At 42.1% G+C, this 27,234-nt stretch overlaps 1 protein-coding gene across 1 annotated transcript in view; it reads left to right on the top strand.

The window, feature by feature from the left end:
- The window catches only part of LOC132822837 (isocitrate dehydrogenase [NADP], mitochondrial-like), an 84,248-nt gene extending 67,674 nt beyond the window's left edge, over nucleotides 1–16,574 (top strand). Inside the window, exons 8-11 of the mRNA XM_060836209.1 lie at nucleotides 4,244–4,356; nucleotides 11,522–11,619; nucleotides 13,285–13,377; nucleotides 15,874–16,574. Of these exons, the coding sequence (XP_060692192.1) occupies nucleotides 4,244–4,356; nucleotides 11,522–11,619; nucleotides 13,285–13,377; nucleotides 15,874–15,958 (389 nt within the window). The 3' untranslated portion in view covers nucleotides 15,959–16,574. The remainder of the gene's footprint in view (nucleotides 1–4,243; nucleotides 4,357–11,521; nucleotides 11,620–13,284; nucleotides 13,378–15,873) is intronic.
- Nucleotides 16,575–27,234: the final 10,660 nt, after the last annotated feature.

The following is a 27,234-nucleotide window of genomic DNA, read 5'->3' as shown; positions in this document are numbered from 1 at the left end:
GGAAGAATGTCCCAGCCTTCCCAGCGTCTCCTAATGATGAAATTCTCCAGTCTCAGTAACATCCTTATTAATCTTTTCAGTACCCTTTCCAGTTTAATCACATCCTTCCTATAGTAGGGCAACCAGAGCTATACACAGTACTCCAAAAGTGGCCTCACTAACGTCCTGTACAGCTGTAACATGACATCCCAACTCAATGGTCTGAGCAGTGAGGTTGGAAACCAGAGAGTCACCAGAAGACATTAGCAAGTGTAAAAGAGCAGTTCAACATTTCCTGACAAACAGAAACAGCACTAGAAGGCATGGGGCAGATGTGTCTCAGTAAAACAAAAGATCAGAGGCATTTTTGGGAGCAAAAAAATACAGGCATCCAGGACCCAAAGCGGACAAATTGAAAGGGCTCACTGTTCGCAAGCCATCGAGAGCCATGACAAACATTCCAAGGTGGTAAAACCAATGGACGTGATGCCCCTGATTGGTCAAGCCCTTGGAAAATTCACAAAAGTCATCCACAGTAATAGCAAATATTTCAGATCTGCTTGTATTCTTGGTGCCTGAGTGTTCCTTACCAGTGTGTGTTGTCACAGATGCTTTGACCTTTAAGCGGGGCTGAGAAAGCTTTCTCCAGTTCTGAGGTCATGCATTAATCTCCCAGCCTATGCCAAAAACAACTTGCTGCAATTCAACTGGTGTGTCAATTACGGTGTTTAAGTTCATTGTTCCTAAGCTTGATAATTACAGGTGACATCTTTCATCTCGAGTCAGTGAAACTTATCATGCACATAGATACACGATTAGAAAATGAGGGTTTCTTTACACCTGACTGGGAGCACTAGTTTTGGTGTGTTTTGATAAAGATGTCAATTTCAGTTCAGATGATCTTGTTTATTCCACTTTGGTTTCATGAGCTTGGCTGACCCAACTGGTGAGCTGATTGCTTCATCATTTTAAGTCAGTGTTTTCTAAGTAGTTATTTGGCAGTACAGAACTTCAGTATTGTTGAAAAAAAGACACATTTTGTCAAAACTTGTTGATGGCACTCATCGGGACAAATCATAAGAAATCCTAGAGTAGAGGGAAACCAACATTTGTACTGCATGAAGGTACACTGCTTTTTTATTAACAAGTACACGCTCTTATTCATAGAGACATTGCCATTGGAAATGTACCAGGTAATGATGAATGGCAGTTAACTGCCAAGCTTTGTTTACATTTTAAACAAGGCAGATTGACTTTGATTTGCTTGAGAAATAAACCAAATATCACTTTTTAATTGTGTTGAAACAGGCATCCATATGTATACACATTCTTTTGTATTTTTCTTTCACTTTAGTATATCACGCGAACAGTGCTGATGAGCTCAAGATGAAAAACTTCAACAAAATATCTTTTTTCAACCATGCCCAATATTTTCCTTTTAAAACCATCTCAGTCCATGGAGCTTGAAGGTGTGAAAATCAGATTGTGAAGTTTGAAAATCAAGTCCTTTTAGATCACTATTCTGACAGTGTACTACAGTAGTAGGACTGCAACAATTCAAGAATGTCCCTCATCAACACCGTCTTGAGCACTATTAGGGATGGTGTGTGTGTACCATCCCTAATAGTGCTCAAGACGGTGTTGATGAGGGACATTCTTGAATTGTTGCAGTCCTACTACTGTAGTACACTGTCAGAATAGTGATCTAAAAGGACTTGATTTTCAAACTTCACAATCTGATTTTCACACCTTCATATATATATATACACACACACACACACACACACACACACACACACACACACACACACACACACACACACACACACACACACCCCTACCTTGCTGCTAGTGTGCATATCCTGTGCCCAAATGTGTGTTTTTTGAAAAAAGGGAGAATTCAATCAGTTGTGTGTTACTGAACCACCAAGGTGAGGTTTTGCTGTATCTCCTTCAGAATTGCAGCAGAGCGTAGGGGAACGCTCAGGGCAAGCATTGCATTTAGCTCTATATGCCATGCCTGATTCTCCATGCAGGTGACCACTCTTTACATTGGTGCAAACATTAGTGTAAATGCCTGAGACAATATAGCATGCTCAAGATGGACTCCAATCTCCCTCAAAGCATGTGCACTGTCTCTGGAAATGCTGACAGCAGCAAACACATTCCCTATTACTGAGCAACAAGTTTATTTTCATTATGACCCATGAGGACCCTTGGGGTGGCATGGTGGCTCAGTTAGCGCTGCTGCCTCACAGCACCAGAGACCTGGGTTCGATTCCAGCCTTGGGTGGCTGTCTGTGTGGAGTTTGCACATTCTCCCCATGTCTGCATGGGTTTCCTCCTGGTGCACCAGTTTCTTCCTACGATCCAAAGATGTGCAGGTTAGGTAAATTGGCCATGCTAAATTGCCCATTAGTGTTCAGGGATGTGTAGGTTAGGTGCATTAGTCAAGGGAAATGTAGAGTAATAGGATAGGGGAATGGGTTTGGGTGAGATACTCTTCCGAAGGTTGGTGTGGACTTGTTGGGCCAAAGGGCCTGTTTCCACACTGTAGGGATTCTATGATTCCATAAGGATCAGCACCAGTATCCAAAAGACCAACGCTCAAGAGTGTCTTGTGACATCTGACAGAAACTCACTGCTGTTCTCCTCCCGATTCCCCAGTGCCTGTTCCTTCCCACATGTGATATGCTCCTCTGGGTGAAGCACTGGTGGTATGGCCCATTTTTTATTTATGTGTTTAGGTTTCCATTAGGTGGTGATGTCACTTCCTGTTCCTTTTCTCAGGGATGGTAGCTGGGTCTAACTCGATGTGTTTGTTGATAGAGTTCCGGCTGGAATGCTGTGCTTCGAGGAATTTTTGCACATGTCTCTGTTTGGCTTGTCCTAGCTTGGATGTGTTGTCCCTGTCGAAGTGTCCTTCCTTATCTGTATGTGGGGATACGAGTGAGAGTGGGTCATGTCTTTTTGTGGCTAGTTGATGTTCATGTATTCTGGTGGCTAGTTGGTTAATCTCTTTGCTAATCACCTGAGTGATACTTTGGTAATCTCCGGTGTCCTCTTCCATTTGTGGAAAGCAGATTGATCTGTCGTTTTCTGCCTCTCTTTGTAGCCCTAGATTTTCATCTGTAATGTGAAAAGCCAGAAGGTTATGGATGTGAAGAAATAGGATACAATATTTGAGGAATATTACCTGTGAGGATTGGGGGTGAGATAGCATTAGGATGTGGCTGAGGATATTTGTTGAGGTGAAGACAGGAGAGAAAGGGTTGTGTTTGACAGCAAGCTGTGTCAGTCAAAGTGGTGACCTGTCCGGGAAAGCTAGGAATGTGAAACATTGATGGCTAAGAGTGATACAGTGATACTTTTCTTGTGCTGATGAGGTTTTTAAGTGCGTTAAAGCACTGGATCTTGCAGGTGAGAATCACCCTTCCTCCTGTTGCTCACTGCCTCAGCTATCTCCAGTCATAGCCTTGCTTCATTTGGCAGACTGGCTTACATCATTGTTTCTCAAGGAAGGGACTGTCTATCCTGACTCTGACAACATTGTGGTCACCAGGGAGGGGCCTGAGAATTGGAGGGATGGGTACCTTCCCACATCTCCCATGCAGCATTTAGTTTCAAACAGCCGCAGTAAAGCGTAACCTGCAGCCTCTAACCTGATACATACTCTTTGCTCAGGAACTAAATAATTTAACATTCTGCCCATGGAATCTAGGGAGTTTAAACAGAAGACCACAGTTGAGTTGCTGATGAAAGCTGTGTGTCGTTTTGAATTCTGACTTTTAAGTCAGTTTTGTTCTTTGCAGTTTTTACTGGTTAACCTACTTTAGCTACCGTTAACTTTATATTTGATTATTGTTGCTACTTAAGTAAAATTGTCAAAAATGGCAAAGGTTTGAATTACTTGGAAGTGCAGAGAACATTTCATAGTTTAAAAAAAGGATGCCAAGATTATAAGGGACCAACTAAAGGCAGGTGCAATAAACACTATCTCCAATTATTGAAAGACTATGTCTCCATTCTCCAACAATAACATTCACTGTTGAATATGAAACTGCAAAAAGCAAGTGTACATAATTAATACCAATTACAGAATGGTAGGATGTTTAAAAGCAAGAGTTTAGATGAGTGCATGAAAATATTTTCAATTCTATTTTATGTTGGCAGGAATATATTTTATGGCTGTTTGGGTAAGACCCACTAATACTTGGCTATGTAGAGTGTATAGCTTTGTCACATTAACATTGTTTCTCTGCAGGTTTTGGTTCTCTTGGACTGATGACATCAGTGTTGATTTGTCCAGATGGGAAAACAATCGAAGCTGAGGCAGCTCATGGAACAGTCACTCGCCATTTCAGAGAGCACCAGAAGGTCAGTGCCCCTGCATATGGGAACTAAAAGATAATGCAGCAGAGGATGTCTTATCCATTAGTCTTCCCTGACAACTGAAACTAGGCATCAGCATATACTGTATATACAGTAGATATAGTCTGCCAGCACCTCATGACATTTATGTTTTTGTTTCAACTTATAAATGTTATTATTTTCAAAGTACTCATACCTGGAATAAACTCAGACTTACGCCAGTTGATTCTTTTAACTGGGACCAACTTTAATGAAAATGAGTGTCACTTGTTCCTTCCCATTTCTGTTTTCCGTGAGCTGTTAACTTGTTGCCCTTTGCAGTGCTTTAAGCTTGATGTTTGCCAGTCTGTTTCCTATTTGTGTTCCCAGTTGCTGTGAATTCACACATCCTGCAGCTTATAGGGAACACTGGTTTGCACTGTCATAAGTCACCCTATTATTGTTACAAAGCTGTGATATATGAAGCCATGCAAGTCACTTTTGTTTGATTTTTTTTCACTCAAAGAATGTTGTAAGTTCTTCCATCTGTAAATTTACCACCTGATGTGGCACAATTTTTGTTTTTGAGAAAGCAGGCATTTGTCCACCCTTGACTGCTGGTACCCCAATAGATGACCAAATGTGGAGGATCTGTTCAGTGTTGTTAGGGTAGGGGACTTCTTTCAAAATTAGATCTGACAAATTGTCATCTTCAGCTTGAGTTAATTGATGAGTCTAAGTCACATTTAACTATTAATGCATAAGCACGAGTCTGTTTCAGTTTCAGAGGCTGCTATTTGATGTTTCTCCAGGCCCCAGAATTTTCCAACGATGAATAAACCAAATTTTAAGAACAATTCAGGGATTAGCGCATTATTTTGAAGACACTTATTTCAGCTTCAAATATGCACACAGGTGATGACAGACCGATGAAGGTGCTCCAATGCTTAGAAGGACTGGAGTTTGGGTGAAAGCATACAAATGTGAAATGTTTCAAAATTCTCTCGGGTATTTCAGTAACCAGATTGATAAACATGGGTTACATCTCACCCCAAGTATGGTACAAGCAATCTGTTGGTCCATCCATTTAAGGTTTTGTATCTTCTGCCTGATGAAGATTAGATTAGATTACTTACAGTGTGGAAACAGGCCCTTCAGCCCAACCAATCCACACCGACCCTCTGAAGAGTAACCCACCCAGACCCATTTCCCTCTGACTAATGCACCTAACATTATGGGCAATTTAGCATGGTCAATTCACCTAGCCTGCACGTCTTTGGACTGTGGGTGGAAAGCAGAGCACCCGGAGGAAACCCATGCAGACACAGGGAGAATGTGCAAACTCCACACAGACAGTCATTTATGGCTAGAAAGAGGTTTGAAGAGATCACAACCTGGGTGGAAGGCACCTTTGATGTTGGCTGCCTTTCTGAGGCAGATGGAGTCAACGGATGGAAGGTTGGCTTGGGTGACAGATTGAGCTGTGTTCACAACTTTCTCATTGTTGATATGAAGATCTAATTCCTACTCTGCTCCTCCACATAAAACAGAGGAAAATACAATAAAGCTCCCTCTATCATCTTGCTTCAAATGAAGCAATAAGGATACAGGCCACATTGTTAAGTGTGCTCCTGTTAGATAAATGTTCAATACAAATTAAGTTAAGGTCAGATTGGTTTCCAGATTTGGAACAATTGTCAAGTGAGAGGCAATGATGTAATGATTTTGTCACTGGACAAAGAATCCAGAGACCTGGATAATGCGCTGGGAGTCTGGCTTTGAATCGCACCATAATAGATGGTGAATTTTAAATTTGAATGAAAGAAAATCTAGAATTCAAAGTCTAAAGCTGGTCATTTAGCTGTTGTTGTGAAAACCCAGCTTACTGAAGTCCTTTGAGGAAGAGACACATACCCTTAGTTAATCCGTCTTACGTGTAACTCCTGACCTATAGCGGTGTGGCCGATTCTTTCCTGCCCCCTGAAATGGCCGAGCAAATCACTCAGTTTTTAAAACAGTGAAAAAGCCTCAATAAAGTAAGAGAAAAGAATGGACCATCTAGCATTGGAAATGACGACAGTGACAGAACAGCCCTGTGGACTCTGCAAAGTCCTCTTCGCTAACATCTGAAGGTGGGCCTCAAAGCTGGGAGAGTGGTCTCAGACTACACAAGTAATAGCCTGAGATTGTCCTGCTTAAGGAGTCGCACCATGCCATTTCCCAGACCACACCATCACAATCTTTGGGTATGTCCCATCCCGTTGGCGGGTTGAACAGCGTTTCATGGTGATGCTGACAGTGACAAGGGCTCATGAAAACGCTTGGTTGTGCATTTCATGTCCAATCAGTCAGGGTGGTTCAGCAGCACCACAACTGACCGAGCTGGTCAAGTCCAAAAAGACATTGCTGCGAGACTGGATTGTGGTTAAAAAACTAACAAGAGGGAAAAGCAAACATAAATCAAAGAACCATAGATGCTGGAGATTTGAAACAAAAATAGAAAATCCTGGCACGACCTAGCAGATCCAGCAGCATCTATGGGGACAAAGCAGAGTTAACGTTTCGAGTCCAGGGATGGGATAAAGGAGAGTATCCTTGGTCCCATCCTCGCCAAGCTGCCTGCTGCAGATGTATCTATCTATGAACAATTACTTCACAGTCTTTGTGGTGACAAATTCCTGCCTTTATATTGACAATATCCTGCACTGTGCTGTGTGGCACTATCACCATACTGTATGGGATAGATTTCAAACAGATCTTGCAACTCAAGACTGGGCTTCCATGAGGCATTGTGGACCACCACCAGCAGCAGAACTGTACTCCGACACAATCTGCAACCTCATGGCCTGGGATATCCCCGACCCAACCATTACCTTCAACCCAGGGCGTTAACCCTGGTTCATTGAGTGCAGGTGAGCATTCCAGGAGCAGCACCAGGCAAACCTAAAAATGAGCTCTCAGCTTGGTGAGTCTACAACACGCAAAATATCCAAACACTTGCATGCCAACCCATATTAACAGCAAGTGATAGATAGAGATAAGCAATTCTACAACCAATCCATTAGATTTAAGCTCACAGTCCTGCCTGATCCGGTTTAGTTAAATGTCCAGTTGTGTACTACAGAACAACTCCACAAATATCACCCCCCTGCCCCTCAAAGATTGGAGAGGGCAGCAAATCAATGGGAAAAATGAGGCTGAATCATTCACAGCAATCTTCAGCCAGAAGTGCAAAGTGAAAGATGCATCTCAGCCTTCTTCAAAAGTCCTCAGCTCAACAAATGCTAGTTTCAGCCAATTTGATTCACTCCTCGTGATATCAAGAAACAATTCAAGGCACTGTTTACTGCAAAGCCTATGGGCCCTGACTACATTCTGCAATAGTACTGAAGACTTGTGCTCCAGAATTTGCCACTCCCCAGGTTAAGCTGTTCCAGTACAGTTACAACACTGGAATCTATTCAACAATGTCGAAAATTGCACGGGCATGTCCTGTACACAAAAAGCAGGACAACTCCAACACAGCCAAATAGCACCCCATCAGTCTACTGTTGATCATCAGTAAAGTGATGGAAGGGGTCATCAACAGTACTATCAAACACCACCTGCTCAGCAATAACCTGCTCAGTGTTGCCCAGTTTGGGTTCTGCCAGGGTCACTCAGCTCCTCGTAGAACATAGAACATTACAGCGCAGTACTGGCCCTTCGGCCCTCGATGTTGCGCCGCCCTGTCATACTAATCTGAAGCCCATCCCACCTACTCTATTCCATGTACGTCCATTTGCCTGTCCAATGACGACTTAAATACACTTAAAGTTGGCAAATCTACCAATGCAGGCAAAGCATTCCATACCCTTACTACTCTGAGTAAAGAAACTACCTCTGACATCTGTCTTATACCTATCTCCCCTCACTTTAAAGTTGTGTCCCCTCGTTCTCGCTGTCACCATACTTGGACAAAGGCTCTCCCTGTCCACCCTATCTAACCCTCTGATTATCTTGTATGTCTCTATTAAGTCACCTCTCAACCTTTTTCTCTGTAATGAGCACAGCCTCAAGGCCCTCAGCCTTTCCTCGTAAGACATTCCTTCCATACCAGGCAACATCCTAGTAAATCTCCTCTGCACCCTTTACAAAACTTCCACATCCTTCTTATAATGCGGTGACCAGAACTGTACACAATGATCTCATTATAGACTTGGTTCAAACATGGGCAAAAGAGCTAAATTCCGGAGGTGAGATGAGAGTGACGGCCCTTGACATCAAGATTGCATTTGCATAAATGTGACATCAAGGAGCCCTGGCAAAACTAGAGTCACTGGTAATCTGGGGAAAATTCTTTACTGGTTGGTGTCATAACTGTTTATGGGCAGCACAGTAGCTCAGTGGTCAGCACTGCTGCTCCAGGGACCCAGGTTCGATTCCAGTCTTGGGCTACTGTCTGTGTGAAGTTTGCACATTCTGTCCGTGTCTACGTGAGTTTCCTCCGTGTGTTCCGGTTTCTTCCCACAGTCCAAAGATGTGCAGGTTAGGTGAATTGGTCATGCTAAATTGCCCACAGTGTTCAGGGTGTATAGGTTAGATACCTTAGTCAGGGGTAAATGTAGAGTAATATAGAAGGGGAATGGGTCTGGGTGGGTTACTCTTCAGAGGGTCAGTGTGGACTTGTTAGGCCAAATGGCCTGTTTCTACACTGTAGGGGTTCTCTGATTCTGTGATCTGGCACATAGGAAGATTATTGTGATTGTTGGAGGTCAATCATCTCAGCTGCAGGACATCTCTGCAGGAGTTCCTCAGCGTAATGTGTTAAGCCTAACCATCTTCAGCTACTTCATCAAGCCCCCTCCATCGTAAGACCAGAAGTAGAGATGTTCACTGATGCGCAGTGTTCAGCACCATTCATGACTCCTCAGACACTGAAGCAGTCCATGTTTAAATTCTGCAAGACTTGGACAATGTTTAGATTTGGTCCGACAAGTGGAATGTAATATCCAGGCAATGGCCACCTGCAACAAGTAAAAGCTAACCGTCGCCTTTTGACATTTAATAGCATAAGTAAACCCTCACCCCACTATCAACATTCTCAAGGTTACCATTAGAGTAGTGCTGGAAAAGCACAGAGTTCAGGCAGCATGCGAGGAGCAGCAAAATCGACGTTTCGGGCTAAATCCCTTCAGGTATTCCTGATGAAGGGCTTTTGCCTGAAACGTCGATTTTGCTGCTGCTCGGATGCTGCCTGAATTGCTGTGCTTTTCTAGCATCACTTTAATCTAGAATCTGGTTTCCAGCATCTGCAGTCATTGTTTTTGCCTATCGAGGTTACTATTGATGAGAAACTGAACTGGATTCGTTATGTAAATACTGCAGCTATATTGCCTCTACTGTTGTTGTGTCAAAATCCTGGAACCCATTCCCTTACAGAATTGTGATGGTGCTATATCAATGGTATGGAGCTGGTTGGACAATAAATACTGGCGTTAGAAAGCAACACCTTTCAGTGTACTCTCGATCATCAGTAAAGTGATGGAAGGTCTCATTAACATGAGTGATGAAAGAAACGATGTAACAGTCACAAATTGGCAAATTTATTTCTTTGTGATACACCTTGCATTATGAGTAACAGAATACACAGCTGAATTGTTTATTAAAAGACACTGTGGAATGGGATTTTCATTGCTGAAGCCAAATGTTGCAATCAGTAGGGAAAAAAACCAATCAAGACAGCGCAATAGGGTAGTGAGAGAAAGAAGATGAACTTTCAGGTGACAGAACATCATCGTTACTGGTGACATGTCTGCTCAGGAGAGTATGTGGCCTCACAACTTTTAGTCAGAATGTTTGGTAGTGGTAAGGTTGGGTGTGCACATGTGGGTAAAAAATGAGGTCTGCAGATGCTGGAGATCACAGCTGAAAATGTGTTGCTGGTTAAAGCACAGCAGGTTAGGCAGCATCCAAGGAATAGGAAATTCGACGTTTTGGGCATAAGACCTTCATCAGGAAACTGATGTGCACGTGTGGATCATGTTTACTTTTAGAAGTTCATGAGATAGAAGGGAGTAGGGGAGAATCAAATCACTGTGATTAATTTGAAAGCTGGGATATAAGTAAAGTGCCTGGAGTTGTAAGTTGTGCCTGAAACTGGTTCAGATCTGAATTGAAATCAGATGGAAAGTCTTGATTGCATGGAAACTTCAATTGAAGAGCTAGGGAAAATATAGTCCTTATGGGAAAACCTCTTCTCAGACTCAGGCCAAGAGAGGTTTTGGGCCTTTTACAAGTTCTGAAAATTCAGGTCAAGAAAGACATACTCTTAAGAATAGGGAAAAAATTATTAATTAGATTTGTAACTAAATGAAATGGGAAATGTATTTAAGTTGTATGAAGTTTTGAACATTGTTTTAGATTAGATTACTTACAGTGTGGAAACAGGCCCTTCAGCCCAACAAGACTACACTGACCCGCCGAAGCGCAACCCACCCATACCCCTATATTTACCCCTTACCTAACACTATGGGCAATTTAGCATGGCCAATTCACCTAATCTGCACATTTTTGGATTGTGGGAGGAAACCAGAGCACCTGGAGGAAACCCACGCAGACACAGGGAGAGTGTGCAAACTCCACGCAGACAGTTGCCTGAGTCGGGAATTGAACCCGGGTCTCTGGCGCTGTGAGGCAGCAGTACTAATCACTGTGCCACCGTGCCGCCCACTGTTAACCACTGTGCCACCGTGCCGCCCATTGTGTGAGAGATTCTTTAAGGAGTGAGAGGTGGAATAGCTCCCTTGATTCTGGAATATCCACACCTCCTGCCCCTGACCTATCACCTTCATCCCCTCCCCCATTCACCTATTGTACTCTATGCTACTTTCTCCCCACCACCACCCTCCTCTAGCTTATCTCTCCACGCTTCAGGCACTCTGCCTTTATTCCTGATGAAGGGCTTTTGCCCGAAACGTCGATTTTACTGCTCCTCGGATGCTGCCTGAACAGCTGTGCTCTTCCAGCACCACTAATCCAGAATCTGGAATGAACCACTTGAGTTTGATTTTCCATGTGCTTTATTGTCTCTTGTGTTTGTCCTACAAGGATATCACAAATTACACGTTAGTGTTGAATTATCAATCCCAACAATGCTCAGAACTGCATTCTATGACTGTACCATGCTGTTTCTGTTTTGTTTTAACACCAGGGCAAAGCAACTAGCACAAATCCAATTGCCAGTATCTTTGCCTGGACGCGAGGGCTGGAGCACAGAGCGAAACTCGATGGCAATCAGCAACTTAAACAGTGAGTCGTTTCTGCTTTTTAAAGGATTCGATGTATTGAGAATGCTCTGAATTTTGTAGGGAGACAATAAATGCATTTATTACTCTAACTATTACTCTGACTATTACTCTGACAAGCTGTGCATGCTTCACCTAGTGAATATAATGGTGAAGTATTCAAGATCTGAGGAGCCTTGTGTACGTATTGTAGTGCAAGTGCTGATTCTATTTGTTTTAGATGAATGAAAATAGATGGATGGCACCCTGTCACTTCAGGCTACAAATCTGCTTTCTGATCACTCCAGTGAACCATTCTGAAAAAGTTCACGGTCGTACAAGATACTCTGTTCAGATTGAACTGGCTTTCCCATCAGATGAGATGAGAAAACGCAGTCCCCGGTTTGTGAAGGGGTTCCTGAGGCTGTTTGTAAGTCGATTCATACACAGGCTAGAAAACAATGCAGAACAATATAAAATAAGCATTTGTAAGTGCAGGAAATGTTCATATGTCAGATATTTAAAATTATACTCTTGTTTAAGGTCGCATTCATAGGTACAAGCATTTGAAAGTCAAACGTTCGTAATCTAGGGACCTCCTGTATCATCATCTTTAAAAATCCTGGATCTGCTATGATATAACCTTTCTTTGTCCAAACTCAATCCTTACTACTTATAACATCAGTCATCTCCTTCCATTATGTATGAGAATCTCACATTTTACGAAACGTGTGGAAGTGCTGTATTGGGATCCATGACTAAAATATAAATATTGACAAAGTGAATTTCATTCTCATTCTGCATTAGCTCACTTCGGACCCAGTGACAAGCTCTGTCCAAAGAACAAGGCATTTGCCAAAGCAGCAGCTGAGGAGGACTGTCCAGTGTGATTGCCCACTGCGAAACTGGATCCTCAATCCAAGGGAGCTGCAGCCATAAACTCTTTTGAATTGAATTGAATTCACTTTATTGTCACATATGCTCAAATGAGTACAGTGAAAAATGTATAAGTCACCATTTACAGCAACTTAGTACAGAGTATCTAGGTGCAATCCATAGTTACAGAGTAGAGAAATGAAGAATAAAATGTTTCATTACAGCCATACAGGGTATGACCATACCATGAAAAACAAGAAGCATCACAGGCCCTCTCCAAGGGCTACCTGCAGCAGACCAACACCGGGAACCTCCACGTGGTATGACCACTGGCTGTCACCATGCTCCACACTGGGCCACTGGTCGCTGGTATCCCTACTTTCTGCTATTCTGTGACTTGGTGCACGGAAGGATTCTATTATCATTGCAGTCATTCATATTTTGTCATTTATTCTTTCTATCATAGACCCCTACAGCATGGAGACAGGCCCTTTGACCAAGATGTCCATCCACACTAACCCCATTTCCCTGCACGTAGCCCATATCCTCCTCAAACCTTTCCTATCCATGTATTTATCCAAATGCTGTTTAAATGTAGTTAATGCACCCACCTCAATCATTTTTGCTGGCACCTCATTCCATATGTGTACCACCCTCTGTGTAAAAACATTTGTCCCTCAGGGTCCCTTTTATTCTTTCCCTTCTAACCTTAAACTGATGCCGTCTAGTCCTTGATTCCCCAATCCATGGAAAAAGACTGAATGCATTCACCCTATCCATGTCTGTCATGATCTTATACATTTCTGTCTTAAAGGTTTACTGATATCCTGGAGCAGGTGTGTGTAGAAACTGTGGAAAGTGGTGTCATGACAAAGGACTTGGCAGCTTGTATTCATGGGCTGCAGAAGTAAGTCATTGTTTTTTTTCCCTAATGTAGTCAATCCTGAATCTACAAATCAATTCAAAAAGCCTCGAACCAAACCAGTCGTAAAGGAATCCAAAGTGAGGTGTGATCTTGGATAAGAAATTGGTTTAGAACAGGAACATGAGGAAACCCATGAGAAGTTTCACAAGATAAATATTGCACTCCTATCATTCGAATGAATGAATGGCATGAATGATATCATTGTCATGTGTATTTTGCAGTGAGAAAAACGGTAAAAGGCTTTTCCACTGTTGCCACCATTGAGTGCCATTTTGAAAAGTTTTACAAATAAGAAAAAAGTAGAAGGATGTAGCTTAGAGAGAGAATCTATCAGCTCTGAACCAGCTGATCATCGACAACACCCATGCTGCCATCCTTCCTCCTCCACCTCGCCACTGTTGACACCGCACCAACCAACGCTGAACTCCCTACTCTTCAGGCGTCATCTTGTGCTGCTGGGCTGATTCTCCTCTGTCATCGCCTCATCTGCTTCTGCACCAGACCCACCAACATGAGTTACATCTCTCATCGCTTTGCTCACCTTGATGGTTGCTGTGATGCCCTTCTGCCACTGATTTGCCGCTGCCAGTGCCAGACCCAACCAACGATGAAGTTGCCAATCATCATGTGCCATCTTTCACTGCTGGGCCTAAGTCACCAATGCCACCACCACCAATGTAGCAGCCACTGCCAAAATCAGAAAATGACTAAGGATGACATTATCTTATTATATTACTTTATATAGATTCCATTAGGGCTCTATGACTCTATAAGTACTGTCTAAGTGACAGGTGCTGGAGTTGGAACTCAGCGAATTGAGGGCTAATTATGATCTGGTTCAGAAATTGAGCAGATGGGAGACCACAGTAAAGAGGATGGGAAGGATCTCCAGTTAGCAGGATGTGACTTGTAGAGTATAACAAAGATCTGTGTTTGGACCTCAACAATGCACTTACCCTGAAAAAACCCACACAATGCCATAGTTCTAAATTTGTTGCTAGCACAAAGATTTGGCGGGTTCAGCAATGCAGGTTTTCCACAATTTCATGATAATGGCGTGCACCAAATCTTGATGTTGGGAATTGATGACAAAAGCACCCCAGTAAAGTCAGTGTAGTAACATCAGAAGAATGAAGGGAGTGAGGTTTGAGGGTAATGGCGGCTATATCACTTCCAGTGTGGGACCATGTAACAAAAGAATTGTAGGCAGTTTAGCCTAGAGTTTAAGACAAAAAGTATTGATGTTTTGCAATGTATTAATCAGATCACACTTAGAATAATGTCATTTTGAGCACTACGGTAAAAGGAAAGAGCTGTGAGAAAAGGTAAGATATTGAACCTCACGGATGAGACAAAAGGCAACTAGTGGGGGGAATAATAAAAATGTACTTGAACTATTAGATGGCATATAGAAATGGAAAGCACATTATTAATTCAAAGTACACCAAACTTCAAGACTGGAGCACACAAATGGAGATTATAAAATTAGAAATTTAAATTATCTGTTTAGGAAATCTCCTTTTGATGTTTGGTGTGATCTGCTAATGCACAACACATTGGAATAGTTTAAAATGTAATTTCAAGTCATACTGGGCAAATAAATATACCAAATATTTATTGATTTGAATGAACTTTTCCCAACTTCAGTGCTATTCTGTGCTGTAATAAAGAGCTTCTTGAGAATTATGATTATTACATTTATCTATGTAGGTTCCTACTTATTGTCTCCTTTATGAAAAGGGGATTTACATTTGCTCTGTTCTAATCTGATGGAACCTTCCTGAATTGAAGGAAGTTTGGATAATTAAACCAATGCAACATCTACCTTATTAGCCACTTCTTTTAAAACTCAGAATGAAGTTCATCAGGATCCAGCCCACAGCTCCAACAACTTGCTCAGGATCATTCCCTGGTGATTGGAACTTTGAGTCGTTCCTTGCTACCATGTCTCGGAGTTGGAAGCTGCTCGCCTCTGGTCAGCTCACACTGATGACCCAGGTCACAAATGTCAAGGCCTGTGAGAAGTTGGGAAACATGCTCTTGCTTGCTTTTCTGCTCTCAGTGTGATCTACCATGTTCAACCTCACACTTTCCTTTTGAAGAAACAGAAAATCACACCGTTACTGTGGTTAAAAAGCTTCATGAGCACTCAAAAATCATGTAGCACATGTAAGCTAGTGGCAATCCAAAATTGTGTGCGCATTTTCCTTTTTTAAGGAAGAATTTAAATGCAGCCCATATGCAATTTGCTCCATTATTTCATGTTGATTTCTTGCTTTCAAATTGTTAGTGCATTCATGCCTCCTGCTGGCTCAGTTGGAATGATTATGGGACAGAACAATGGGCCATAGTTGAAGCTGGGTATGGTTGTAAATTCTTAAATTCTGTTGTTTGTGTTTTGAGTTGGAAATGAACTGAGTGTTCAAAACCTGTTACTGCAATTTTCCACTAATGTTCTGTCATTTCCTCCATTGCTAGTATAAAACCAGGACAGCATTATGTGTACACTGAAGAATTTCTTGATGTCATCAAGGAAAACTTGGACAAGAAGTTGAGTCATTGAAAATGACCAAGAGCACGGAAGAGCCTTCAGGATTCATTCCAAGATGAATGTTACCCAATATTGTTCTGTGATGCAGATTTAAGATACTGAGACACTGGATTATTCTGGCAATAGGATTCTTTCTGTTACATGTTTATTTAAACATGGGTCTTACTTCAAATGAAAAAAAAAATCATTTTCAGTTGCTCATAATTCCTTCCTTTGTGGCAACAATTTTCACTACAGAATAACCAATGGTTTCATACAGTGTCAGTGCTTGTTATCTGTAACACAGAAGTGAGCCTATTGCAACTTCTCTTTATATCAGTAGAAACTTTTCAGTACCCATTGAAACTTTGTACTTTGTTCATTTTAAGTTTAAAAAAATCTGTGTTTTTGAAATGAAAGTACTTAAACTGTGCAGCTGTAGCACAGTCCAGATCAGCTGGAATTACAGACTACAGCAACTGTGTAAATGAGTGAGAAGCTGGTGGATACATAGCCCACCTATACTTAAAATGGCAGCCTTGACAGTGAGAATTGTAAAATACTGACAGTTAATTTTAAATATCACTGACTGTGTGTGTGTGTGTGTGTGTGTGTCTGAGGACATTAAAATAAAATGGTGTTATGGCTATTATGTTCCCATCTGTAATCCTTATCATCATTCATCACCTACACAAAGCATCTGAGAGAAAAAAAACTCGGGGCAGTTGTAGGCCATTCAGCCCTTCGAACCTGCTCCAGTATTCAATATCATCATAGCTGATCATCCAGCTCCACACCCTGTTCCCGCTTTCCCCTACCCCTGTAATTTCTTTAGCCTGTATTTTTAACTCTTGAAAACATTCAATGGTTTGGCCTCAGCTACTTTCTGTGGTTTCTCTAGTTGAACTGAACTAGAGTAATAGTAAATATTAAACTACACCTAAAACATTATGATCGATTATGCAAAATTAATGGTTGCAGGGCAGTGATATTGAGTGATACTTATCATCACGGCTGAACTGGAAGGATGATAATTAGATTTGGAATTTTCTGCAATCTGTAGCAGGTTTTGCTGAAGTCCTTTCTCCAAAACATAGCCACAGCATCTTGTCTCTGGATATGGCAGGCAGTTGGTGGAGTCAAAGGAAGGGGTTCCAATTAAAATGATCTTGAAATGTTTAAAAGGCTTAACGGGTGATGGATGTTTGAGGTTGCAGCAAACATGAGGGTGGAAAGGGTGAAATGACTGTACAGAGGCTGGTGTCCTGTCACCAAGTCACCCTTTATTTACACATGCGTAGTATGTGACACTGCTCTGGCTTCCTCGGAGTCCAAACGTGTGGTGCTGGAAAAGCACAGCAGGTCAGGTGGTATCTGAGGAGCAGGAGAGTCTGCCTGAGCTGCTGCACTTTTCCAATGCCACACTTTTCGACTCTGACTCTCCAGTATCTGCAGTCCTCACCTTCTCCTGGCTTCCTCAGAGCTAGTTCTCCGTGTGAACGGAATCTCTGACTCTCCTGTTTGTATCTGTCAGCCATGGCTCCCTGAGCAGAACAGATTAACAGCCCCAATCAGGGAACTCATATTCTATGATGTCCACCTGGCTGACCTGGTTACAATCACTACACAGTGAACACAGAAGGGCTGCTTGCTGGGTCTCCCACGCTTGTGTGGAGCGTCTGTTGCAGGATCTATGGAATCTTCCTTCAGCACAGGAAGAAGAGGGCAACCTCTCCAGGTATGGATGGAAGTTACCAAGAAAGCCAACAGTAAAAGTGTGGAATTTCCAATCTGGAGATGGAGCATCAAGAGGATCCAGCACCTCAGGAGAGCAGACAAGGTGAGAGAAGGGGTAATTCCAGGAGCAAGTCCCGGCACCTTTGACTTTTCCAGCATTCTCCTGCAAAGATCTCCATGGAACAACATGACTTGAACCCTCTGTAGAGAATATTTGATGGTTATTTGGATAGAAATAGCATGCAAGAGAATTGGGGAGTAAAGCGGGAGGATGGCATGAAGTAACGATGCTCGTTTGAAGAGCTGGTGCAGGCACAGTGGGCTGAATGGTTTCCTTGTGCATTGTAGCAATTCAGTGATTCCATCTGAGCAGCCAGCATTTTCACTCAGCCTCAGCCTATTGCCTTCTCATATCAATGTCTTGCGGTCACCCTCCAGCAACGTTGTTCTCAGCTATCCACACAAGCCATTAACAACATTGAGCAACTCTGCTTTCTCTCCTTACGGAAGAAGAGAAAATCCAGTCGGGAAAGGCAGAGAGCCGATTGGAGTCTCTCTCCGGTCACCATGAACAGCATATCGGCACGAGTGATTCATAGTCACCTGGCTGCCTGGGAAAAAGGCTTTATTGCGGAAGGCTACAGATGGCAGTAGTGGCCTGCTATGAAAACCAAAGCCTCCTGAGGCATTGGAGCTCCGATATAGTGAGAGAACTGATCTTTTGCAGACTGAGGATCTTGTCTCTTTTGGCTGAAGGAAGTACAATTAATGCAGTTGTGGCACCTCAGGCTGCTGGTATTGTGAGAGTCAGTGTTGCAGCCCTTTTTCACTCCTCATCAAAAATGAATTTCTTCCTTTCGAGAGTCATGAATCTGTCAAATTGTTGATGGCAGAGTGCTGTCGAGACAGAGTTGTTAAGTGTGTTGACAGTTCAGATAGATTTTTCATCAGTAAAGGAATCGAAGGTTACAGAGGAAAGGGCAAGAATATGGAGTTGAGGATAATCCGATCAGCCATGATCTCATTGCATGAAGGAACAGATTCAATGGGCTGAGTAGCCTGCCTCTCTTCCTTGGTCTTATGATGTGCCAATTGCTTCCATGCCGCAACAATAGTGTTGCAGCAGGAAGTGAGTGAAATTCAAGGCCAGTAGAGAGCCTGGCAAGCACTGAAAATACTGTATGAAAAGGAGTGTGAAAGCAGTCATCTCTCACCCAGCCATATTCAGAGCTCTGCTGTTTCATTGATTAAAGACCTTCCAGCCTGTCACTTTCATTGAAGAAATATTGCTCACTATGCACTTATCTGGCCGATCTGGTGAATTGTTGACAGTTTGGGCAATAGATCTGCAGCCTGTTGAAGGCAGGAACCTCGGTTAATAAAGTACTTAATGATATATTGGAATATTTAAGTAACTTACCCGATAACTCCGTGGGTGTTCTTCACTTGCCTTCTAAGCAACTGGGGTGAAACCGAGAAATGGTGGCATGATGATGATATATTCTGACTAGATCTGGATTTAACTCTACACGTACTCAAACTGCCTCCCCTTGCCTCCAAAAAGACCTCCATCAAAGCTGCATCAAAGTGTGAATGCTGTGGAAATCTTTTTTTCTCTATTTATTGATGTGATGACAGTTCAATAAATAGCAAAAGCAGAAGACTAAAAGGTCTGTCTAACTCAAGTGACTGATCATGATTTGGAAGGACTAGTGGAACTTTTTGATTAGATTCTGACCTGTCCATTATCTATCTGATATTTATTGTTTCCTCTTCCATTCATGTTTGAAGGTCAACTATGGGAGAACCACAACTTCTAATTTTCTCAGAAATTCTAATTAATAATTCTAGAATAAATAAGATCTAATTCTTTTTATTGTTTTGAGATGGAAAAGAAAATCAGATTGGATGGAAAGTGAGCGATCTGGTGGAACTTGGCTGTTTCCTGCTGGACAGATTCAGTTAAAATGATCCCAAGGTTCTTGTAATAAATAACTTTATATGAGGCTTCTCCATTTGTCCTAATTATCCTTCATTAAACCAAAGCTCAATACAGCAATATGTAGATTGGTAAATGAACAAAAGCCGACTACATTCTGTACCAATTTTAAAGCAGCTTCTGGCAGCAAAATTATCAAAGCAGACCTTAAAGTACATCTAAAATAAAAGCAAAGTGCTGGAGATACTGGAGATTCAAAAGATAGAAGTGGAAAGTGCTGGAAAAGTACAGCAGGTCTGGCAGCAGCTGTGGAGAGAGAAAAACAGTAAACATGGTCTAAAGAAGAGTCGGATCTGACTCGAAACATTAACTTTCTCTCCACAGATGTTGCCAGACCTGCTGCCTTTTTCCAGCACTTTATATCTATGTGGAAAATGTACCCTGTCTCCAAAACATCCATTCTGAAGCATGTTAACATCCATTTATCTGCTTTCCAACTTACTGAAAAATAGGATAGAACTAAATTTCCATTTTACATAACGGACCTGCAAAGTTGCATAGTTCCTCAAATCTAATTAAAGATACCAGAGAAGAAAGGGAACTCACGTTACCTACATAGTGATGACTCATGGTTGCCTCGGCGTCTCATGGTGCACATACTCCATCTAGATCAGCTGCTTCTAACCAGTGGTAGCTGTAGTGGCACCACTACAATCCTGCAAGACCCCCAGCCCTGAAGTGGTGCAGACAATCATATTAACTTTCTCATCTGAGATACCTGACTGAACTTGCTACAGTTTTGAGACTTCTAAATCTAAAGCCTCAAGTTTTGTCATTATTTGATCTCCAACTTCTAAAAATGATTTTCTTGAAGGCTCTTAATTTTGTTTTCCCAACAATAAAAGAAGTCCTGCCAAGCCTGCTAATCTAGCCAAATGAATGTTATATGGGTAGGTCACACAAAAGGTTTACCTGGGATTTCTTTTTTTCTCTCCCTTTTGAAAGTTTCTGTCCCTGTTGAGGACAGGATACTGAATCTTCTGGAAAGCATCAAAAGGGTGATTGGTCCAGATGCCGGAGAACAGGTAAATCAGCCAATAGGAACAGAAGTCTCTCATCTAGATTAGAGTGGCCCTTTAGCCCAAAATGTTGATTTTCCTGCTCCTCAGAAGCTGCCTGACCTGCTGTGCTTTTCTAGCACCACTCTAATCCAGAGTCGGATCTCCAGCAACTGCAGTACCCACTTTCGCCTAGAAGTCTCTCAGGCAATCCGACCAGCTCTGCCATTTAATAATACCTGAAGGTCAATCCTATTTACCTACCATTGATCTATACCCATTCACACCATTAGCAAAACTCTAGTGTTCTGAGTGTTGAAAGGCTCAGTTTAGCCTTTGTGGAAAAAGTTCAAAATTTCTATTACGTTTTGCGTGAAAAAGTGTTTCTGATTGCATTTGTAATTAACCTAGCTCGAATTTTAAGATGTGGTACTGTGCTACTACATTGTGACTTGCAGGTTGATGCAACTTGTCCTCAATCTTTCTTTTTAAACCTTGGGTATCATTCTGTCAAAGCTGCATTCCTTGCCCTTCCAGGTTAAATGTATTATTCCTGAAGTACACTGCCAATACAGAACAGAATTCTCCAGATGGGGTCCGATCAAGGTTCTGTATCATTGAGGCATAACGTTTTTTTCACTTTGTATTGCTAGCCTCCTTCAGATGAAGGCTAACATTTCATCAGGGTTTATGAGGTTTTTCTGTACCAGTCTGCTGTTTTCTGTACATGGACATGCCAACCCTTTTTGTGGCTCCTTTGTTCTTAACGTCTTGACATTTAAGAAAATATTTTGATTTGTCAGTCTTTGATTCAAAGTGGATGACCCCACATTTTCCTTCTATGATGTGAGTTTGCAGTAAATTGTTTTGTGGGGGTGAGGGGAATTTGGATTGATGTGGAGGAAAAGTGTGCTTTAGTTTTCAGTTCTGTGGAGCTGACTTACAAAGGACAGAAAATTATTTTCAGTCGTGAACTAAAGGCAGCTTTTCCAAGAATGCATGTGGCTTAAGTTAAAATACTTAATCAGTTTCTTAGGTTAATTGCTGAATGTTCACAATGTTAATGATACAGGACCACTGGTCCGTTGAGTTCAGAAAGAGAAAGTGGTTGTTCTCACAGAAGGGCAGTTCCTTCGTGTATAGATGTTTCCAGAGGCTGAGAGTTGGTTAAAATCTGCAAGTTGTCAGTATTGTAAGGAAGTATCCAAGCCGTCAGAGCTGGAAAAACATATTTAGGCTATAAGAACTTAAAAGTCATTGGACTAGATTGAGTTGGGATATCTGGTCAGCATGGACGGGTTGGACTGAAGGGTCTATTTCCATGCTGTACATCTCTATGACTCTAAAGGAAAGATCCAGAGAGAGTCAACTGAGTAAGAAATAAGAGTTAAAATAGAAATGTTACTTCATAGAATCCCTTCAGTGTGGAAGCAGGCCATTCAGACCATTAGGTCCACACCGACCCTCCAAAGAGCATCCCGCCCAGACCCACCCTTATCCCTGTTACCCCACAATTTCCATAGCTAATCCACCTAGCCAGCACATCCCAGGACACTAAGGGCAATTTAACATGGCCAGTCCACCTAACCTGCCCATTTTTGGACTGTGGGAGGAAATCCCGCGCAGTCACCAAGGATGGAATTGAACCCAGGTCCCTGGGACTCTGAGGCAGCAATACTAATCACTGTGTCACTCTTTACTGAAGTTGAGTGACGATAAAGGATATTGCAGAGAAAAAGTTTGAATCTTTTTACTGTTGATGTTAGGATAGTTCTAAAATATTTTATGTTTTGTTGTTTCTCCTTTTTGTAATATACTTATGCTCTTCTGTTAAAAACACACTGACATCCTTATGCGACTATTTTCAATGGCTGTGGTGCCGGAAGAGCACAGCAGATCAGGCAGCATCCGAGGAACAGGAGAATCGATGTTTCGGGCGTAAGCCCTTCTTCAGGAATGAGGCTTTTGGGCCAAGGGGCCAAGAGATAAATGGGAGGTGGGTGGGGCTGGGGGGAAGGTAGCTGAGAATGCAATAGGTAGATGAAGATGAGGTAGAAGGTGATAGGTTGGAGAGGAGGTTGGAGCGGATAGATGAAAAAGGTGATCGACAGGTCAAGAGGACGGTGACGAGTTAGAGGCTGGGGACTGGGATAATGTGGGGGAGGGGAAATGAGGAAACTGTTGAAACCCACATTGATCCCATGTGTTTGCAGGGTGCTCCTTGGGATCAATGTGGATTTCAACTGTTTCTTCATTTCCCCCCCTCCCCCCCCACACATTATCCCATTCCCCGGCCTCCAACTCGGCATGTTCTGGAGGAATGTTTTTTTTTAATCTTGGACTCCGTGTTGGAGCCCCAAGGCAAACTTTCTGCCCTAGTCACCTCAGCAACAGGCAACCTCCTCAGCTCTTTGCAGGAGCCCAGACCTGGCTTCCGTGAGTGCTCCCCCACCTTACTGTGTCTGACCAGGAGTGACAATCAGGGCCTGTGGGCCTTTGTAACTCTCCTTCTCCAACTACACGATTGTATTTTTCCCTTCACAGCAAGAGGATTCAAGTACAGGAGCTCACCACCACCTTTTTGAGGGCACCCAGGGATGGCAATAAATGCTGGCCATCCAGCAATGCCCATGTCCCATGAGAAGACAACATAAAGGTGTGGTCTCACCGGTGTCCTGTTCAATCGACATGAGACACTCCTGCTGAAGTGGGGCAGGAATGTCTTGTGTCGACTGAACAGGGCTCTGGTGAGACCACAGCTTTTGTTTAAAATTTCCTTGTAGGATGTGGCGGTTGATGGCTGAGCCAGCATTTATTGCCTATCCCTAGTTGCCTGTGAAAAAGTGGTGATAAACTACCTTTTTGAAGCGCTGCAGTTCCTGGAATCTAGGTTGACGAACAATGCCCCAAGAAATTCCAGGATTTTGAAACAGCATCAGTGAAGAAAAGGCAATATATTTCAGGATAATGAGTGGCTTGGAGGAGAACTTGTAGATGTTGGTGTTCACATGTATCTACTGCCGTTGTCCTTCTAGAGGATCTTTGTTGAATTCTGCACTGCATCTTGTGGATTGTTCGCATTGTTGCTACTGAGCATCGGTGGTGGAGGGAATGGATGCTTGTAGATGTGGTGCTGATCAAGCAAGCTGCTTTATCTTGGATGATGTCAAGCTTCTTGAGTGTTCTTGGAGTTGCACCCATCCAGGCAACTGGGGAGTATTCTTGACTCTTGACCTGTGCCTTCTAGATGGTGGACAGGCTTTGGGGAGTCAGGAAGTGAGTTACTTACAACAGTATTCCTAGCCTCTGGCCTGTGGTTGAGCCATTATGTTCATGTGGCAAGTCCAGTTGAGATTCAAATCAATGGTGACCTCAAGGCCGTTGATAGTGGGGGATTCAGTGACGATAATACAGTTGAATGTCAAGGAGCAGTAACTAGATTGTCTCTTATTGGAGATGGTCATTGCCTGGCATTTGTGTGGCACGATTGTTACTTGCCACTTTTTGGCCCACACTTGGTTATTGCCCAGATCTTGTTGGATTTGAATATGGACTGCTTCTGTAGATGAAGAGGCATGAATGGTGCTGAATATCATGCCAATATTGGTGAACACCCCATCCCCACTTCAGATCTTATGATGGAGGAAAAGTCATTGCTGAAGCAGCTGAAGATGGCTGGGCGTAGGGGACTACCCTGACGAACTCCTGCAAAGATGTCTTGGAGCTGTGACGACTGACTTCCAACAACAACAATAATCTTCCTATTTGTTAAATACGACTCCAACCAGCAGAGAGCTTGCCACCTGATACCCATTGATTCCAATTTTGCACAGGCTGAGTCAAATGCATCCTTGATGTCAAGGGCTATCACTCTTACTTCACCCCTAGAATTCAGCTCTTTTATCCATCTTTGAAACATGGCTGTATATAGTGGAATACATGTTTCCAATTTTTGTTTTAAGGAATACAAAAGAACTCATAAAAGAATGTTTTATTTCAAGGAAAGAATGGATAGGCAAATAAATATATAGGAAATTAAATCATTTTTTTTAAAAATGAGGTAACACGCCATCCTATTAAAAACTTTGCAACCAGAGAAAATCGGCTAGGATTCAAATTCCTGATTACAATCCAATGTGCTGTGCTGGAAGTGAGTGTGGAAAAGATAGGCGGGTAAGCATAAGACCATTTTCAGCTTCACCATAAATTGCTAACACTTGCTGTCTAAAAATATTATTCAAGCAAGGTACCTGCAATAAACTGGAGTTGTTAAAACAGAATGTTGTGAAGGCAACAGGCGAAAAGTGGAAAAGAAAAATAAGTTATTGTAATAAAATGCTTGGTAAATGTTTCGCCTTAATCCTTATTGTTCCTTTACTAACCATCAAGAAGTGCGGATGGAATGGCTATAACATCCTACTTAGTTTTTGAAGTGCTTGCTATATAAAAATAGATTGAAAAGAACTAAAGTGAAATTAATCCATTTATTTTTTGGACCACATAGGAGCAAGTGCTATAACTGAATGTGAAAGGGGATGTGTTCCCTGAAACAACTGAGTAAGAATGAATGCCTTTAAAACGGAACTGTTCACAGCCGATAAGAGTTGAGGTGAAACTTTCTATTTGATTAAAAGAGCACCTCATACTATGTTAACTGGAAACTGCTCATTTACAACAACTTTGTTGTTCTGTGCTGTGAGTTTAACTTATTAGCAATGTTAGTTCTGTATCCTTCTGGGTTATAGAGAAACAATAATTCATACTTCCTTTAATTTATAATACATAACTTATACCGACTGCACACCCTGAGGGTTATCCTCCTCCTCTGGACTACCACAAAGCAGGAAGATAGCTATTTGTTGCTGTCAGTAGTCTATTCTGTTTGAAAGTTTTACTGCAACCTAATTGTAGCACCTAGGTTATGGGGTTAAATACAATCTAAGGTCCTATCTTCCTGTTCAGGTGGATATAAAAGATATTAATGTACAATCGAAGGCTGAATGGGAATTTCACCGGTCCTCGTCAACATTCCTTCCATAATCAATGCCATTGAAACAGATCGATAGGTTATGCATGAATTTGTTGTTTGTTAGATCTTGCTGTCTTCATATCTAATAACAATGAATGTACTTTTAAGGTATGCTACTGATGGTTGTAATGTATTCACTCACTGACAACAGAGGATAAGGCACTGTGTCATGTAAGTATTTCCATTTTCTATAAACACTGATTTGCCTCCTCTATGTGCAGAGATCAGCTGACATAAGGACCTCTGGGAAACATGAACACACTTTAAGGGCTCTCCGCAAGGTAGAGTCATAGAGATGTAGAGCACTTCAACAGACCCTTTGGTCCAAGCTGTCCATGCCAACCAGATATCCCAACCCAATCTAGTCCCACCTGCAAGCACCTGGCCCATATCCCTCCAAACCCTTCCTATTCATATACCCATCCAGATGCCTTTTAAAGCTGCTAACATGTTTCCAGAAACAAACAAGAACAGAAATTGCTGGAGAATCCCAGTCCGTCTTAGATGCTGCCAGACCTGTTGTGTTTCTCCAGCAATTTCTGTTTTTATTTGTTTCAGATTTCCAGCATCCATGGTTTTTTTTATTAAAAAGATACATCTCTAAAGTTTCTACAGGGGCTCTCATGAACTCCTGCCACAGTTGCAGCACCAGACAGGCAAATCCCATACAGCCTCTACCATAAGTCTAAATTACTACAGAAACATTTCTGATTAATATATAGAATCAGGACATAACAGTCAGAAAAGAAAATATATACAGTATGATAAGATGCATGACAATCGCATCAACCCATTAAGTTTAAAAAAGATATAGAAGGAAAGAACTAAAACAACTAAATAAGTTCAAGGTATAGTTCAGGAAAAAGTGAGGACTGCAGATGCTGAAGATCAGAGTTCGAGAGTGCAGTGCTGGAAAAGCACAGCAGGTCAGACAGCATCCAAGGAACAAGAGAAATGACATTTCTGGCATAAGCCCTTGATCAGGATTCCTGATGAAGGATTTATTTCCGAAACATCGATTCTTGTGCTCCTCAGATGCTGTCTGACCTGCTGTGCTTTTCTAGTACCACACCCTTGACTCAAAGTATAGTTCAGCCATGATAATAACTGAATGATAGAACAGGCTTGAGGGGATGAATGACTTATTTCTAGCCAAATGTACTAATCTCATCACAGGCTGGCTGAGCTCCAAGGATTCCAATTTGATAATTAACGTGATGGACTGGAAAGTAATCTATGTAATTCAGAAAGCAACCATCTAGCCTATGCACACTATTCTGTAAAGGACTCACCCACAGATCTCACTCTTCCTTCTCTTTCCCAACATTTCCCACTAGAGACACATAATGTAAAGACTTACAGCCGGTTCCCAATTTAGTAAACCTACAATTTTGATAATCCTAATAAACAGGAGGTGATTAATCACAAACACCAGGTGCACTCAATTAATGCCTGAATCCAAGTGAGCATTCACCCCTTTTAAAGCAAAATACTGCGGATGCTGGAAATCTGAAATAAAAACAGAATATGTTGAAGAAACTTGGCA

This window comes from Hemiscyllium ocellatum, chromosome 2 (genome assembly GCF_020745735.1).
Source record: "Hemiscyllium ocellatum isolate sHemOce1 chromosome 2, sHemOce1.pat.X.cur, whole genome shotgun sequence".
In the NCBI taxonomy this organism is placed as follows: Eukaryota; Metazoa; Chordata; class Chondrichthyes; order Orectolobiformes; family Hemiscylliidae; genus Hemiscyllium; species Hemiscyllium ocellatum.
Note: the sequence above shows the minus strand (reverse complement) of the source record. Positions and strands in the feature narration are given on the sequence as shown.